This window comes from Myripristis murdjan, chromosome 12 (assembly GCF_902150065.1).
Source record: "Myripristis murdjan chromosome 12, fMyrMur1.1, whole genome shotgun sequence".
Taxonomy (NCBI): Eukaryota; Metazoa; Chordata; class Actinopteri; order Holocentriformes; family Holocentridae; genus Myripristis; species Myripristis murdjan.
This window is the reverse complement of record NC_043991.1, coordinates 16,949,498-16,966,207: the sequence shown is the minus strand read 5'-3', so window position 1 is coordinate 16,966,207 and position 16,710 is coordinate 16,949,498. Positions and strand designations below refer to the sequence as shown.

The window sequence follows — 16,710 nt, the reverse complement described above, 5'->3', positions numbered from 1 at the left end:
CCATTGCAGAGTCACTAACAACCTCCATTAGGCAGATGACTGCAATTCTATAAAATTCTCCTGATCCTGTATATAGATCTCTTTATCCTCCTCATGACAGTAGTAGCAGTAGTACTGTGCCTTTGTAAAGCGCTTTGAATTGCTTTGTGTATGAATGGTGCTGTACTGTTATACACTACTACTACCACCACCACTAATAATAATAATAAGAAGAAGAATAGTAGTAGAAGTAGTAGTATATGTGGAATAAGTGGTTTTATCTGTCTAAATAACTGTTACTAAGTGCTTTCCAAAACAAATAAAGTGAATAAAAACAAGAGTACAGAACAGGAAATAAGTGTATAAATAGGAAACATGAGAAAGCATGCTGCCACTACACCCATCCTGCGTCACAGAGGGGAAAATGTGTGCACACAATCTGCATAATGGAATTTGCCTGATGGAACCTTCATCTATACATTTATAACATCTGGATCAGCTGGACTAAAGCCATGGTATCATCTTCTTGGCATTAGAAAAATCTCTCGCTTGGCATTAATTATGTTCAGGACTCCCATCCCTTGACTCATTCAAGTCCAAATGAATTTCAAATGTAAGAGCAACTTTTTTAGATTGTTTAGTGCTGGGTCCCTGAACTAGTGGCCTGAATTTAACAAAAAAAATTACCTTGAGTCTTCGGCACCTTTCAGGGTCCTTGTGTATTTTAAATCCTGCATGTATAATAACAGCAAAACAACGCAACGTCTACTTACTTGCTGCAACTACTACTATTACAACTACTACTGATGTAACAACAATAATGGTAATATAAACAGGTGATTAATTTATGTTTCTGTCTTTGCTTGTTCACTACCGCCATCCTGTGTTCAGAAATAAAACTGTTCTCTGAGTATATGCCACATGCAGGAACTACTACATGTTGTTTCTTAATTTATTGTGCAGTCTGCACAATAACAAAATAAAACATACAGTTTCCTTATTTTTTAAAGTGCACAAAGAAGTAAGACTGACCTGAACCAAATAAAATGAACAGTGTGTGAAGACTGTACAAACTGTCATTTCTGACAGTCTGTACAGAAGACTGAGGGGGTTGTAAACATCAGGCACATTTTACAAATAATCACAATCATCAACTGTGAGGAAATTTACAAGAAATAGCAACAATCATTTGGCTTATTAACAAAAAGCTTGGTGCAGTAAGAGGAAGCTGTCAGTAAGGGGCGCTGACACACACACACCTGTCACTCTACCTGCATTTATTCGAGCTTTTCCTCAGCAACAACTCAGACATGATCAGCAGGATAAACACAGGTGCTGCTAATAAAATTGATTAAGCCTCTGTTACATTTAGGCCTAATAGAGCCAGAGTCTCTCTACTGTTCATGCCAGTTCACTGGAAAGACCAGTGCAACATGACATTGATATGATATTTTATGTCAAAATATTTGCTGGGAAAATGTCACTTGAATCTTGAAGCAAACAGGAGAAACCGGGTTACACATCATTTGTATTGATTATAGTTTACATACTTGCAAAAACTTAATGTTTGGTCATCAGTTAATCTGAAAAGACATGTAAAGCATTGTTAGGCTACTATATATATATTTTTTTACTTTTTCATTCATTTTCATTTTGAGAAAGCAACTCGATTAGTCTGTCTTTTTTACACAATATATGGTATAAACGATAACCAGTTTGATAAAAATGTCGTTTATTAGTTGGCTATTGGGGCACTTAGGTGTTCCAGGGCTTATTATGCATTGCAGTTTCAGTAAATAGACAAACTTTCCATTCATACCGTGTTCTATGCATTAAAGTAGATTATTTCGGTCTCAGCGGTGTCTGAGCTTTAGGTTTCGCTTCGAGCCTCCTGTCTGCCGCGCTTGCAGCTTACTTTCGTTTTCTCATCCGGTAAATGTGAAAGTAAACATCAGTCCATGACTAGCACGACTTGTTCAGCTGCTGCTGTCCGTGCTGTGCGTTGTCATCGAGGCCTTGAATTCACTAATTACATCGCATTTTCACAAGTTTGGCATGGTCTTTAGTGAAAAGTAAGTACGGTGCACATACAGTAATGTGGGAAGTCGTAATCGGTGCTTCTTTCGGCTGTATGGGATAAAGTCTAACTCTTGTTTTGGCGATATCCTGTTACTCGCACATTAATGGTTTTCACTGATTTGCAGTGTTGACGATGATCACATGTATGAGCCTTTATTTCAGTCTGAGTTTGAGTCTTAGACCTTGACTCCTAGATTGATGTGGGAGCTCTACTCTGTTAATACGAAAATCAAGTTTATGATCATAAATATGAACTACTTTTGTGTTTGTAGAGCTTATATAGCAAGAATTGGTTGTTCTTGTATACTGTGTATAGACCTAACCAAAATCCATACTGACAGTCTGTGGCTAATATGTGTAACACAAACCAAGCTACTTGTAATATGTAGTGTGTCAGCCTTGTGGTGAAAATTTCCCTCGCTCAAAATAACCCATGATATGATTCTGATTTCTTGACTTTGAAACCTGTAGAAATGGCCCAACAGTTTCCTCAACGCAATGACAGCTCCCAGATGAAACTGCTGTTGCAGCCCGATGATCACGCAGACCTGCCGCAAGAAGAATGCAAACCAGTTTGTGAAGGGGAGTGTGATGCCAAAGAAAGCACACATGAGGCCAGTGCCTGTCCCGTCAAAAGTCTCTCTGTTGGAGATGAGAAAGGTAGTGAAAGAAAGAGCGATGAACAAGTGGGGAAGGAGAGGGAGGAGAAGGCTGCTAATTCATGCTGTTCGCTGGACGACCTGAAGCGGCTTCCCAAGTGCCACCAAGGACTGGACCAGTTGTCCTTCAGCAAGACACACACTGTCCTCATAGATGTAAGACCAAGTCCTCGGCTCCTCTGGCCCTCTCTCTCTCTCTCTCTCTCTCTCTCACACACACACACACACACACACACCACAGGTTCTTGAAACCTTCTATTTTTGTCAAATGTGCTGGTTACTTTTCCAGGTGGATATTTTTAACATTGACGGAAGTGTGAAGGCCCAGGAGGGGAGAGATATGTGGCACAACAACTTTGTGAAAATGCCATGTTCTCCAGCGAGTGTCATGACCGCCAAGACTGGATTACTAAAGGTGTGACACACACACACACATGCACACATTCTTAACTTGACTTTTGCATGGCAATTATATTAGATCTTAGATGTTTTGGCGTGTCCCCACCCTGGTAATGTACACAAAGCCTAAAACACAACAGAACAATATTAGGCCTTATAAAATACATTAAATAAAATACAGAATACAACAGTAACAATGTAAGACAATGAAATCCATACACCGCAGACTAAAAAACACAATAAATACGATCATAAGAACAACAAAAACAATGAAAACAAGAATAAAATCAGTGTGGTGGAAATACTTTAATAAAGGAGAGAACAGTCAAAGCAGTCTTTCTGTAAGCTTTAATGATGCTGCAGTGTGGAAAGAGCATTATACCAACAATGTTAAAATTGCTCTGTGCAGGCTGACTCAATGAGAATAATAAATAATAAAAATAAATCCTCACTATTTTTACCTTGTGGTTACATTCTGATGCTGTTGCTGAACAGGAAACAAAATCCCAATTAGGTCTTAAGGGACAAGGAGGCAAATATAATTGGTTAAGAACCTTTCAACAATATCTCACACGCAACCTGAGTCTCTTGGTCATTTTAGGAAGCATGACTCATTGGTTATACCACAGCTAAAGCCCAAACAAAACGTAAAAAGGACAGTATGAAGTTAGTTTGGTTCCTTGGGCTAGGAACCCTCAGAAAACATATCAATATAGAATAATACGAATATGGAATAAAAGTGGTTACAGTATTTTAATGGTAAACATGAGCAAATATATGATTGTCGAACATGAACGAATACGAGATGTTTGTAAGATGCTTTGTAAATAAACAAATAACGGTGATGATCATGTTTTCTCGTTTACCGATGGCCAGCCAACCCTGGCATTTAAAGATATAAAAAGTGTCTATTGTTATAAATCTTAGAGAAGGCAGCTCTGCCATAAATTATGTCTCCATAGTTGATGATGGATATAAAAAAAATGTTCTATGTGGTGTTTAGAGTTAAGTTTGTCATCCAACCAAATTCCAAGGTAATAAATATATACTGAAGTAATGAGATCACTGTGTAAGTTATGACTGGTAATATAGAGAAACATGAATATTATAATGTAGGTATATTAGCTTTTGCTGAGCAGCTAAATGAGTACAGTGAGACAAGCAAAAAAAAAAAAAAAAAAACAGCATCACTTAGTCACTACTAACTCTCCTCTTATTGAACTGAATGAGTGCTGTGTTTTGTGTCTTTCTGTATCTGCTGCTCTGTGAGTATCAAGTGTTTTAAGTCAAGTGCACCATTTTCACTTTCCATGCTTAAAAAGACTGCAAACTGAAGTACCCCAAAAAACAGTGGGATATTTGTATGTAAAAATAAACTCGCAGAATAGTGTAATTGGTTCGTATGCTACAACAGTGAGTTTCACATGGGAAAATGGTTTTATAAGATGCTCTTTTCTTATTTGAAAGTTGGAAAGTACTTTATAAAATGCGAAAAAAATACTGTCCTTAGAGCTCAATCTGCTATAATTTTGATCTTTTTTCAGATCCACAAGACAAAGACAAAACAAAATTCAGATACTAAAATACACCACACCTATGTGATTTGAGGTCAGCAATAAATTATTTTTACTGACTGAATACAATAATTTTTCTTTCTATTAGCTGCAAAACTCTGGAGTGAAGAGGTGGGGCGTGATCTGTAAGGAGCTGGAGCGTCTGGCCAAGAAGAAAGAAGTGACGGTGGACAATGTGATGGTACATTGAAAGCTGTTGACTGTTTATTTGCCAAAAGTAGCATGAAAATGTTCAACTTTCAACTTCTCTCTCACTGTCTAGGGAGCTATAATGGAATACAACCCAAAGTACAAAGGTCAATGGTCCTTTGATGCCCTATCAACATTTATCAAGGTCAGCTGCCATGTGATCACTTAACATTTATCATCATTAGTTATGTGACTTAATGTATATACTCTGTGTTCCCCAATGATAATGAATGTTTCATTGTAATTAATGTATAATCCACTCCAGATTATCCCTGAAGTGGAGAATTACTATCCTTCACTGTTTCCTAAAATTGCTGCACTGGCCTTAAAGCTGCATCGATGCCTGAAGAAGGTACAAAATTGAAATCCAGTGATATGCATCTATAATCAGGCTGCTTTTTGCTCATATTAACAGTAATGTTGATTACAGTGTTTATGCTTCGGATTGCAGGCTATCCCACTGCTTCAGAAGGGACAAACGGCGTCCATCATTCTGTCACAGGTTCAGATAGCCTGCCTGCTCGCTAATGCATTTTATTGCACTTTCCCCCACCGCAACACCTCCCACCCGAATGCAGAGTACCACAACTACCCCACCATCAACTTCAACAGGTCAGGCACCGCAATCCAACTGCTGTATTCATTACAGCATTGCATATTTAAATTGTCCATTGTGTGGTGGTTTATGCATGTGGATGTGTGACCTCCTAATTTTCTTTTTTTTTCTTGCATGCAGCCTCTTTGGAAATTGGTCAGGACGGAAGAAGGAAAAGCTGAGGGCCATCTTGCATTACTTTAAAACAGTTACAGATGACAGTAAGTTTTTGCTAAACCTCTTCTCCCTCCTGTTTGGGGATGCAGCAGTGCAAATCCCTGACTGTTGTTGCTGTTGTCTTTGCAGACTTTAAGGGTGGACTCGTGACGTTTGAGAGGCATTGCCTCAAGGATGCAGACATACCCAAGTGGAGGAGGTACCCACACCAAATCTGTCTTGTTTGTCGGTCTAAACCAAGGGTTCACCACCTTTTCCATCCCCAAGGCCCACCTATTCATCATTATAATGTGTCAGGGCCCATAAGAAAAACATATCTCACAAGCTCTTTTTAATGAATCTATTCGTTCATTTATTTTAAAGCGCTGACAAGTTTTCTTACAAATTGAAATGCTAGTAGCAAAAAGTCAGAACTGTCCAAAAAGTTTTACAAAAAAAATGTATAAATTTAATTTTAAACAACAGCCAGAATAACAGGTCTGGATCCACAAATTGTGCTAAGCTGCCATGCCTTCTTGAATAGCATAAATAAATAAATAAATAAAAAATAAAAAACAAGAGGAAGTCACTTAGCCTGACTGACAGACTGAGAGCAGTCAAAGCCACACATGGATCATCATCAGCATGGATGAAGTGTGAACATGTGATAGTTGAAAACACATCCGATTCAGACGTGTGGGAGAAATTCAGAGTGATTCCAGATGGCAAGAATGACATCAGTGGCGTCGCTGTCTAGCCAAACTGAAGTTAAAAATAACCTGGAACAGAATGTGGAGCGATTTATTTGCTATTTGGGTCTTGCAATATCGGGTTGGGTCAGGTCCAGAACTGATTTAGAGAAAATTGCACGAAGCAGGTTGGGTGCAGTGTGGAGCTTTGCGGGTTTGAGTCGGACAGAGATTTTTAAAACTCTGGACCCCGGCTTCTACCCTCGGTCCTTAGTGCCACATCCCACTGGTTGAGAGACCTGATCTAAACCAGTCTTCTTTTGACTTGTTTACTTTTTGTTTTGGGTTTAGCTGTAAGGAGGTGATGTCTGATCTTCATGTCACCTCAGATGGCCACATAGAGACTGAAGGTCAAGGCATGCTACAGGTGAGCACTGGTGTGGTGAGACATAAGGTTCATGATTTGTCATATTTGTAGTCTTCCCAAGGCTGTTTGTATATTTTTCCTGATTATGGTTTGTTCTGTGCAGGTGGATTTTGCCTGCAATTTGATAGGTGGAGGTGTACTGAGCTCTGGGCTGGTGCAGGAAGAGATCCTATTCCTAATGAATCCAGAGCTGATTGTATCCCGCCTCTTCACTGAGAGACTAGGGGACGATGAGTGTCTGATCATAAAAGGTATTTGTATGGGAAAGTGTTAGTGTGTTGTGGTATTTCCTGAGCACTTTGAACTGTACAAATCTCATTGTTATCCTCCCCTCAGGCTCTCAGCAGTTCAGCCACTACACCGGCTACAAAGATAGCTTTGAGTGGGCGGGCCCCCATGACGACTCTCTTACACATGGCAAAAGGTACAAGCGCATCTCTGGCTATCTCTCCATCTCTGTCTCTACCCGGAGTATATCTATCTCAACTTTATGACTATGTGTGTTCAGAGATGAATGGGGTAGGCTGCACAGGCACATCTTAGCCATTGATGCGGTTCACTACAAACTCAGAAGTGAGCAGTACAGCATGATAAAGGTTACACGGGAACTCAACAAGGTGAGGTTTTCCTTTGTACGTTGCAGATAGCTAAATTTCACGCACACATGAAGTTTCCTGGGAATCTGTCCTGTGATATTTCCCATGTTAACAGTGGTTAACATTTTGGTCTGATTTTATTTGCTCCTCGGAGGCGTACTGTGGATTCAAGGCATATGATAAGAGTGAACCAGACATCGCCACCGGCAAGTGGGGCTGTGGGGCCTTCAACGGAGACCCTGAACTGAAAGGTATACTTTTCAAATTAAGGTTTTAATGTTGAATTACGATCCATCCATCGATCAATCAATTAGTTTATTACTGAAAAACATACATACAAATTAAAACAATTCACCTTGAGGCTTGTTATAAAATTACATAATAATGCCACATTTTGTTGTAGCTTCTCAAAATGTATTAACTTTTTCCTTCATTTTGTAATAACACCCACATTTAGTAATAAAAGTGAATGCAAAATATAATAAATGTGGGGTGTGTCTGTGGAGTGCAGGAGAGGAGCTGATCATATTAGTCTTCCCCTCACTTTTCCCTTACCTTAACCTCTCTCAGAGGTCGTGTTTTGGGTTGGTGTGGGCGTTTTTCAAATCTTTAAACATCCACTCTCATCCAACTGTCTACCTAAAAGTGTGTTTCTCTCACAAACTGATATCCTGTTGGCTTAGGGTTAGAGTTTTCATCTGTCCTGTTGGTTTACACTTGTGAATGATCCTTAACTACACTATGCCCCACCCAAATATCCTATTTTCCAATAGGAAACACATCAAATTAAGAAATTAAGGGTTCATGGCCCCTTTAAATGGTTTACAATAGTGAAATTTACTGCACTCTATTGTAGTTTTATTCAAGTAAATACTAAGATGTGACACCTGATGTAAACAAAGACAGCAATTGTGGCATTTTATTAAATGCAAGGAAAATATATTACATTTTGGCGGTTTATAAAATGTGGCCTATTTCATAAAGAGTTGTTACAAGGCTTTCCATTCTGTGTGTCTCAGCTGTGATCCAGCTGATGGCCGCTGCAGTTGCTAAGAGGGGAATGGCATTTTTCGCTCTTCGTGATGACACCCTGAAGAAGAGCCTGCAGCACATACATCATCTCTTGACCACACAAGAGGTTACAGTTGGTGAGTATTGCCAAGCTTTAACAGCAGACATCTCATTTTCAGAGGAATTAAAATTTTGCACATGCATGTCAAGCTTTCCCCTGACCACGTTGCTCTTCTCCACAGGGAGACTTTACGGCTACCTGGAGGACTACTGTGCTGATCAGCAGAGGGCTCACGGTTCACATTTGAGCCTGTTCCACTTCCTCTTTGAGAAGCTTTCCATGGTGTAGAGAGGTTAGCCTCCATGTCGTAAAGGAATACTCCAGTGTTTTGGGCAAAACAGCCTTTTTCTGACTTTCCTAGTCTGAGACAAAATGTTTTATACCATTTTCACCTCTGTACGTACAATGGTTCAGTTCTTATGGGTAGTTTTTATGTTAACTTGGCATAAAGACTATGGAAGTCATTAGCCTAGCTCTGTAAAAGTGAAAAAATAAACCTTACAGCAACTCTGAAGCTGTCTTATTCACACAGTGTATCAAGTGTATTTGAAATACACGTCTTGATTGTACTGAATGTTGTCAGTTTGAATGGAACCAAAAAGATGCAATGCTGATTCACAATTTATTGTTACTCAGTGAGACTGTAAAGGAAAAATATCTCAGCCACTTTATTGGTGATCTGTACACAATGTAAGATGTTATGGAAACCTTAAGTCGAAGGAAATGTAATGACTGTAAATAAATGAATAAATAATGAATAAATAAGCAAACTCCAACAACATGGCACCATAGGAACTATAATCTTTATTTGTTGAAAACAATAAAATGACATACAACACTATACGAAAATAAATAAATCCTTCACTTATGAGGAGCTGAGGAATTGCCTTTTTTTTTTTCTTTTTTTTTTTTTTACATAAGTCACCACCATAGCTGGCATGATTTCATAAAGCTAAGAATATAATTTCAAGTAATGTCCTGACTGCTTACATTTGGCACAAGTGGAGAAATTTAAAATGACAGGACTGGGAGATGAGTGAGCCGCAGAGGAGAAAATAGCCAAATGGAGGAAAGGATGGAGCATAAATGGAGGATGGAATGAGAAACAGACATGGAGTAAAGTGGCTGAATAAGTAGGGAGAAGTGTATGGCATTTATTTTATATAGATGTTTTCTAAAACCATTTGGTTTCCCATCTGAATACATTACTAACCCCTGGGCCTTTTGGCTGTTCCACTCATCAAAAAATGCAAACTCACATCAAGCCCCTTGTTTAAAAAGGGGCACTTCAGCTAAATAAATTTAAGACAGGGCAAGCCCTTTTCAAAAAAGTTTTACATTTCAAAATGTTATGTACTGTCACTTTTGACGTTTCAACCAACTCAGATAGTAAAGGTGCTTAAAAATAGCCTTACTATTGTCAATGTAATTACAATTATCTCAGCTATCGGTTTGAAGAATTTATTAAAATCTCAGCTTGACTAGAGCTACACATTGACATTTCTAATAAATTATTTCTATTACCCGTCTCGAATAACTCATTGCAGCATCACCGGGTCTCATGCTCTCATTAGCCACATTGTGGTTGGGAAGCTTTGCCACACACATCCATACAAATCTAATTTAAATGTCATCATTTTCAACATTTTCTCTCATTGCCCACTGCCACCACGTGCGCTTTTTGTTTCACACTTCAGATGAATAGATGGAATCAAATATTTTCAATAGGATAATGCATAATAACTTCATGTTGGGATTCTGGGTGTACACAGTGGGGTACGCTGCAGTTCAACAACAACACAGAAAAAATGGGTTTTTGTTTCATTCAGTGATTTAATGAATAAATCTGCGTTTTTGTCCTACAAATAAATTTTGTTATGTTCATACATTCAGTATAGTATTAATTACATTTGTCCTATTCCTTCTCATGTCCGTCACTGTGGACATGCGTTCATAGTAACAGTGTCAGTACGTGTGCGTGTTGCTTGAGGTTTGCTCTGTATGTCTGATATATAAATATGGAAGGGATACTGAGGTGACTCATTAATGTGAAATGGTTCAGGTGAGGGGGGAGGACAGTCTTGGGGAGCCGCACAGGCTGAAGCGCAGGATCTCGGGCTTGGCAGACAGGGTTTGTTTATCGGTGGGAGGAAGGGAAGCAGATCCAGAATAGATGTTACTGTTTGCCTGAGAACGCTCCGAGGTTGAACGCTGTGTCCAGGAAACGCTGCAGCTCCATGAGGTGAGTTTGCTTGTTCCCGGTGGCTGGAGCTGCTGCTGGTTCACGGCCAGCATACCTACACACACACACACACACACACACACACACACACACACACACACACAGTAGTAGAGTAGAGTTACTGACTCAAATCCTGGCAGAGTTTTCTCTATCTACTTTGCTATCAGCTATTGCAGACAAAACTATACCACTATCTCAGTCAGCTACACGACTTAATGGCTTTTCGCTTAACATGTCTTCACGCTGTTATTATATTACCAGACTATCAATAACTGATTTTTTTGGTCTTCTTTGCTAGGGTTGTGGGATAGGGCTTTCAATTCAATATTTTTTTCATGCCTCTTTTCCCACTCTTTTTCTCTTCCACTCCCTCTTTTTCTCTGTTTCTGCTTTGGTCACACCTTCACAATCAGATACCACTTAAGGCCTCAGTCACCTGAATACTGTAGTTGGTCAGTAGTTTTTAGTTTTGCTCTACTGCATATTCCGATGACATGTTAACATTAAGGATTAAAGGAGGCAGAGCTCACCAGACAGGGCGGCCGCGGTCGATGGTGGTGCGTATGCGGGGCTTGATGTAGTCATAGTAACCCTGGTTCTTGTGCTCCTCCTGACACCATACCAGATCAGCGTTGGCATAGCGATCGGTCTCCACTTTCACCAGATCAAAGGGGAATGGTGACAGCTGAGGAGAGAAGAAATTTATCGATCGGGTTTATAAAGCATTACTAAACAATTATAAACAAGTTAGAAAAGTTTTCATGCATCAGTGCAGTTGAGGACCATTGTAGGAGGTTTGGGAATATTTTGTTCTTTAACAAGTGATTCATAGGACATTCATAAATATTTCATAAATTATCATTTATATAGTAGTTGTAAATATGCCTATAAATACATGTGACTATCTCCAAATCAATCAGGGTTAGATAGTCACATACATGTAACTAGTGTGTGCACAAATATTTCAGTACATTTTATTTTAATGTACAAGCACTTAACATTTATTAAGCAATAATCATGAATGAATGAATGAATGAATATCTTGTTTTTACGTCTGGGCATTTACATGACCCTTTCCTGACTGGATTATCCTGACAGTCATTAAAAAAAAATAACACTTAACATTCTTGTGTGTCAACCCACCGTCAGCTCACAGCACAGTACATAAATATCATCCAAACATAAACATAAACATGAATCTCCTATAGATCGTGTTCTGGGAGTTACCCCACAATGGAACAACAAATGTACACAAATCAACACACAGCCCCCTAAGCACACGACCCAATGCACAAATCCAAACAAAACCAAATATACATCTGCATCCAGTGGTGCCAAACACCGTCTGTTTGATCCAGTTCATGAACCAACAGTCCAAACAGAACAGAGTCTGAGAAATTCATCGGTCATATGTTACTTTGATGATAGTCTTTGAAATATAGAATGCCTTCTAAGCCATTTGTGATGGAAAGTGTTGGCGTCTCTGTTCTTACTTTTTAAAAAATGTTCCCTGAATCCTCCATGTCTGTGTTTTACTTCACTGATTTATTGTTTTATCATGTATCTAATAGCTTTGTTATTTATTTATTTATTTATTTATCTATTCATTCATTCTTGTAACTCCTCCCGCATTGCTTCTGTCTTCTCCCTAGACATTCTGAATCTTCAAATCTCAAGAACATTTCCTGGTTAAATGACAGTCAACAGCCAAAGAACAAATAAAATAATTATTACCTGTTCAATGCGCACAATAGCCACGGCATCCTCCATGCCTCTGTTCTTGCGTTCACGGGTCAGCTCATAGTAGACCTTGCCAGTGCAGAAAATCACTCTCTTCACCTTTTCCGGGCTGGCAGATGCAGGCCCGTCATCTGGGATTATACGCTTGAAGTGGGTGCCTGAGGGACAAGTAACATACACACACACACACACACACACACACACACACACACAAATGCATACTCTTAAACCACAACACTAGAAAATAAAAGAGCCACACTGCGGTGTATTCAGGAGGGTAAGAGATATACTTCATTCTTTCCATCCTCAGTCTCCTGCACTATTCTGTCTTTAGTATCTGTTTTTTCCTCCCTGTCACTTTGTGCTCACCTGGCAGCATGTCATCAAAGCTGGACTTGGCCTCAGGGTGGCGCAACAGGGACTTGGGAGTAAATACTATTAGCTGGTGTTAAAGAGGGGAGAACACAGAGCAAAAAGGGTAGTCAGTACTGCGAGCCTTATTGTATTTACAGGAGTGAGTGTTGAGTATTGTGTCATGTAATCATCTCTTGTGTCACTCACAGGCTTCCTGAAGGGCTGCAGTATCTGTCTACGCAGCACATGGAAGTAGTTTGCAGGAGTGGAGCAGTTGACTACAATCCAGTTACAGTCATACAGCTGACACATTGCAAAGTCCTCTGACACTTTCTGCCAAAATGAAGATTGATGGGCTGGGTTAAAGTCAGAGTCACTTAGTGGTGTGTTAACAACATGCTTATCCATACACACGGTGCTGACAGACAAATACAGATGCAGTGGCGCATGCAGTTTCTGAAACCCCAACTCACAGGGAAAACATCGGGATCATCATTGCACATCTGTAGGAACCTCTCTGGACGGGCGGAGGAGTGCTCGGGACCCTGTGGGAGGGAGGATGAGCAGAAAACCATCAGAGCGGGAAACAGAGAACACAATGTCTCCTACGGGCGAGTGGCCTTCAAAGTGGCGTCAAGGGACCCCCAGGGGGTTGCTGAGGGTCTTCCAATAGTTAACTGTCACTGCAATTTCATTCACTAGAAATTGTTAGAATGCAGAGAATATATGATGGATTATTTTAACATTTTCCTCTTTCTGTGATCTCGTCATAAAAGTATGGTAACTATACAATTGAACTTTTTGAAACCTGGACAAATTCAGTTGATTTAATTCAAAACAGAAGTAGGGAAAATAAATTACAAATTACATACATACATAAATCAATAAATCAGTAAATATGCAAAATTAGCACAAAAAGTAAATTTACAATAATAAAAATTATATATTTAAGCATCAGATCAGTGATGCTGGATTCTTATGCTAAATGCTTGTGAAAGACCCTTCACAAGTATTTAATACCTAATACAAACCAAAGTATCTCTTGATGGAAGGGGCCATATAGAACAAAATCACTTCAAATGGATTGGCAGCTTTTTCAAAGTCAACTTGGGGAACCACAACATGAAAATTTCTTTAAATCCTTTGTACACATTGACTGGCATGTCAACATCAAGAATTGACAAACAGTTTTTTTTTTTTCTTTTTAGTAGAGAAGTCAATTAGGAATTTAATCTCAACTGGACAGGACCGGTTCCAGAAAAAGAGAAAAAGTATCATACCATTCCCTCCATGCCATGGGGAAGCAGCAGGACGATGCCATTCTGTCTGACCCACTTGGCCTGGCCGGGGCTGATGAACTGGTCGATGATGCACTGGGCCGTGTTATGGAAGTCTCCAAACTGGGCTTCCCATAGAACCAGTGCGTTGGGACTGGCCATGGCAAAGCCTAACTCAAAACCTGCACACAGAAAAGGGATAAAGACAAAATGTAAGCAGTTAAGTGATGGGTGACTATATATAAAGTACAATGGCTGCCATAACCTTTTGCAAATCCACATCACCTTCACAATTTATTTTACACCAGGAAGACCTGTATAGGATGAGTGATTTGATTTCTGCTCTTTGTCCTAGATGCAAAATTGAAATGGGTGGCCTTGACATGTTCTGGGAAAATACAAAGTTAAAACACTGGGCAATTACTAGTGATAAAATGTATTGCTATTTTATGGAAGAGTGCAGATCTTCCCGTGTTACTTAAAGAAATTTCCACGTTTCTGCATACATGCACATACATTGCTGTTGATATATTTATTTTTCAAATTTTTCTTTTTTTTTCTCTCTGATTTGCTTTTGTGGCCCTGGTCTGGTGTGTGGTGGTACAAGGGCTCTCCTCACCTAGTTGGCTGTCTGTCTGAAAAAATTAAATAAATAAATAGTTAAAAAAAACACATCTGAGTGTAGGTGGAGTGTTTACAGTTGGTTTGAGTGTATGCTCCTCACCCAGTACTCCATATTCAGACAGAGAGCTGTTGCAGACAGTGTAAGGAGCTTGGTCGGGGGAGATGTGGTTCATTGGGATGCAGATCCTCTTATCCACATTCTGGTCGTGAAGAACGTGGTGTCGGTGGCTATAAATCCACACAGAGAGCAGAGCAGGAAAGGATGAGGGAAAGGACAAGAATCCGCAAAACATCCACCACTGGATGAGACGACAGCACGATTTGGCAAAAACGGATTTCTCTATTTACGTGTTTAGTGCATTTACCTGAAGGTGCCTCTCTCCACGTCCTGGCCACTGAGGCGCACATGAATCCCCTCTTTGAGCAGAGAACCAAAGGCCATATACTCGGCAAGAGCCCAGTCACACAGCCGCTGGCTCACCATAGTAGCACGGCTCTTCAGTATACGACTCAGCCCTAAAACATGTGCACAGGCAGAAACATACAGATTTTAAAGGGGAGTATGATAAGAGGGAGAGCTTTCAAAAAAGCCAAAAAAGATTGGGACAGAGACGGGAAAAAGCACCTCCATGTATAGTGAAGTCTTCCATGGGAACAGAGGACGCAATGTTTCCAATATGGCTGAGATCCTCCTCACTGAGGCCTGTAGAGGGGCAGCTCATACTCTTGGGCTGGCCGTCCAGTGTGAAAAAACCTGCACACACATATGTACGCACATAGAAAGATATATACATGAACATTTACTTATATTCTGTAGATTTCATCTTATAGACAAACAGTGAACTCCACAAAGTCTCACCAGGCCAGGGCGAGTCTAGCCAGTGCTTGATGTGGAGGATCTTCTCATCTTTGGAGCGAGTGTAAGCCTCTTCGCAGATTTTGTCATATTTCGATACCTCCTCCTGAAACGGATCAACGTGAGGTAAGTGGAAAGAGAACACGAACAGTCCAGTGGATGACTCAGAGAAATTTTAAGCACACTGACTACTGTCCCATGTTATTATATTGAAAAGCTTGTTTGGTTGATTCACGATTTCTAAAACTCAATCTCACTGAAGGACACACAAAGGCTGAACAACATGGCCAAAATTAAAATCTCTATTTTTTTTTTTTTTTTTTTTCAAACTTGTCACGATTGACATTTTAAATCTAGATTTTCCTTGTTTTTCAGTAACTAATACTATTAATAGCAGGCATGATAATGTAACTGGTGATTCATGCATGTGTTTCTGGTTATGCGCGTTCTGTGAATAGATGAGTTTCCCTACATTATAACATAATCAAAATTTTGACTTTACAATTCAGACATTTTTGGCATCAATTTACAGCATAAATTCAAATTAATTGATTGAATTGATTCATTGTCCAGCCCTAGGCCACACCAAGACAGTAAAATGGAGTTTACTAGCAAATAGGCTGTGTAATACGGACCCTCAGCTTATGACAAACAGTTGCTGTGTAGCCTGCATGACATGAAGTTAAAAAACATAATGAATCTTGTGTTTTACATATACTGTAAAAATATGAAGTTTTTACTTATACTACATAGGTAACTGATATAAAGTCTGTTTCATGGGAAAAAAGTGGCACTTTTGACCAGATGTAATGATCATGTTCCAGCTGACCTACAGCATTTGTTGTAATTTGTTTGCTACTTTTGAGTCATTTTTGGACACATCTCTTAATGATTTTTGTTTCTAATTTCCTAGTCTTTTCTTACATAGGTACTTATTGTTAATTTTCAGGTCATTTCTTGTCAGTTTGCTCACTGTCTTTTTTCCCCATGTTTTTCAAAGAAATCAAGTGACTGTGCTCAAGTTTCAGCTGCGTTCAGATAACTTTCACAATGTTAACTGAGTGCATGGATGGCCTGAAGGCAACTGCGGGATTTTTTTTTTTAAGCCTGAAGATTATCTAATATTATTCTTATGTCTTACATTACAAAATAAAGGTCAATATCTACCGATTGAAAAATCAAAGCGACAATGTTTTCCTTTTG

General features: G+C 39.4%; 2 protein-coding genes across 2 annotated transcripts in view; one reads left to right on the top strand and one right to left on the bottom strand.

The window, feature by feature from the left end:
- The first annotated feature begins 1,758 nt into the window (after positions 1 to 1,758).
- Positions 1,759 to 9,365, top strand: pargl (poly (ADP-ribose) glycohydrolase, like). Its single transcript, XM_030065251.1, has 16 exons — positions 1,759 to 2,051; positions 2,530 to 2,873; positions 3,007 to 3,132; positions 4,779 to 4,871; positions 4,953 to 5,024; positions 5,145 to 5,231; positions 5,331 to 5,491; positions 5,616 to 5,695; positions 5,781 to 5,850; positions 6,671 to 6,746; positions 6,850 to 6,997; positions 7,083 to 7,170; positions 7,255 to 7,363; positions 7,497 to 7,593; positions 8,362 to 8,490; positions 8,596 to 9,365. The coding sequence occupies exons 2-16, from the start codon at positions 2,532 to 2,534 to the stop codon at positions 8,700 to 8,702; spliced, it is 1,785 nt and encodes a 594-aa protein (XP_029921111.1). The 5' UTR covers positions 1,759 to 2,051; positions 2,530 to 2,531; the 3' UTR covers positions 8,703 to 9,365.
- Positions 9,199 to 16,710, bottom strand: part of ogdhb (oxoglutarate dehydrogenase b) — a 22,708-nt gene continuing 15,196 nt past the window's right edge. Inside the window, exons 14-24 of the mRNA XM_030065250.1 lie at positions 15,511 to 15,613; positions 15,277 to 15,405; positions 15,017 to 15,167; positions 14,752 to 14,879; positions 14,031 to 14,209; positions 13,224 to 13,295; positions 12,958 to 13,083; positions 12,766 to 12,838; positions 12,391 to 12,554; positions 11,187 to 11,341; positions 9,199 to 10,711 (exon numbers count right to left, since the gene is read on the bottom strand). Of these exons, the coding sequence (XP_029921110.1) occupies positions 10,591 to 10,711; positions 11,187 to 11,341; positions 12,391 to 12,554; positions 12,766 to 12,838; positions 12,958 to 13,083; positions 13,224 to 13,295; positions 14,031 to 14,209; positions 14,752 to 14,879; positions 15,017 to 15,167; positions 15,277 to 15,405; positions 15,511 to 15,613 (1,401 nt within the window). The 3' untranslated portion in view covers positions 9,199 to 10,590. The remainder of the gene's footprint in view (positions 10,712 to 11,186; positions 11,342 to 12,390; positions 12,555 to 12,765; positions 12,839 to 12,957; positions 13,084 to 13,223; positions 13,296 to 14,030; positions 14,210 to 14,751; positions 14,880 to 15,016; positions 15,168 to 15,276; positions 15,406 to 15,510; positions 15,614 to 16,710) is intronic.

Coding starts and splice junctions, on each gene's coding strand:
- pargl (XM_030065251.1), top strand. CDS start 2,532: ATGGCCCAACAGTTTCCTCAACGCAATGACAGCTCCCAGATGAAACTG. Junction 2,874..3,006: donor CACACACTGTCCTCATAGAT/GTAAGACCAAGT, acceptor TTACTTTTCCAG/GTGGATATTTTTAACATTGA. Junction 6,998..7,082: donor TGAGTGTCTGATCATAAAAG/GTATTTGTATGG, acceptor TCCTCCCCTCAG/GCTCTCAGCAGTTCAGCCAC.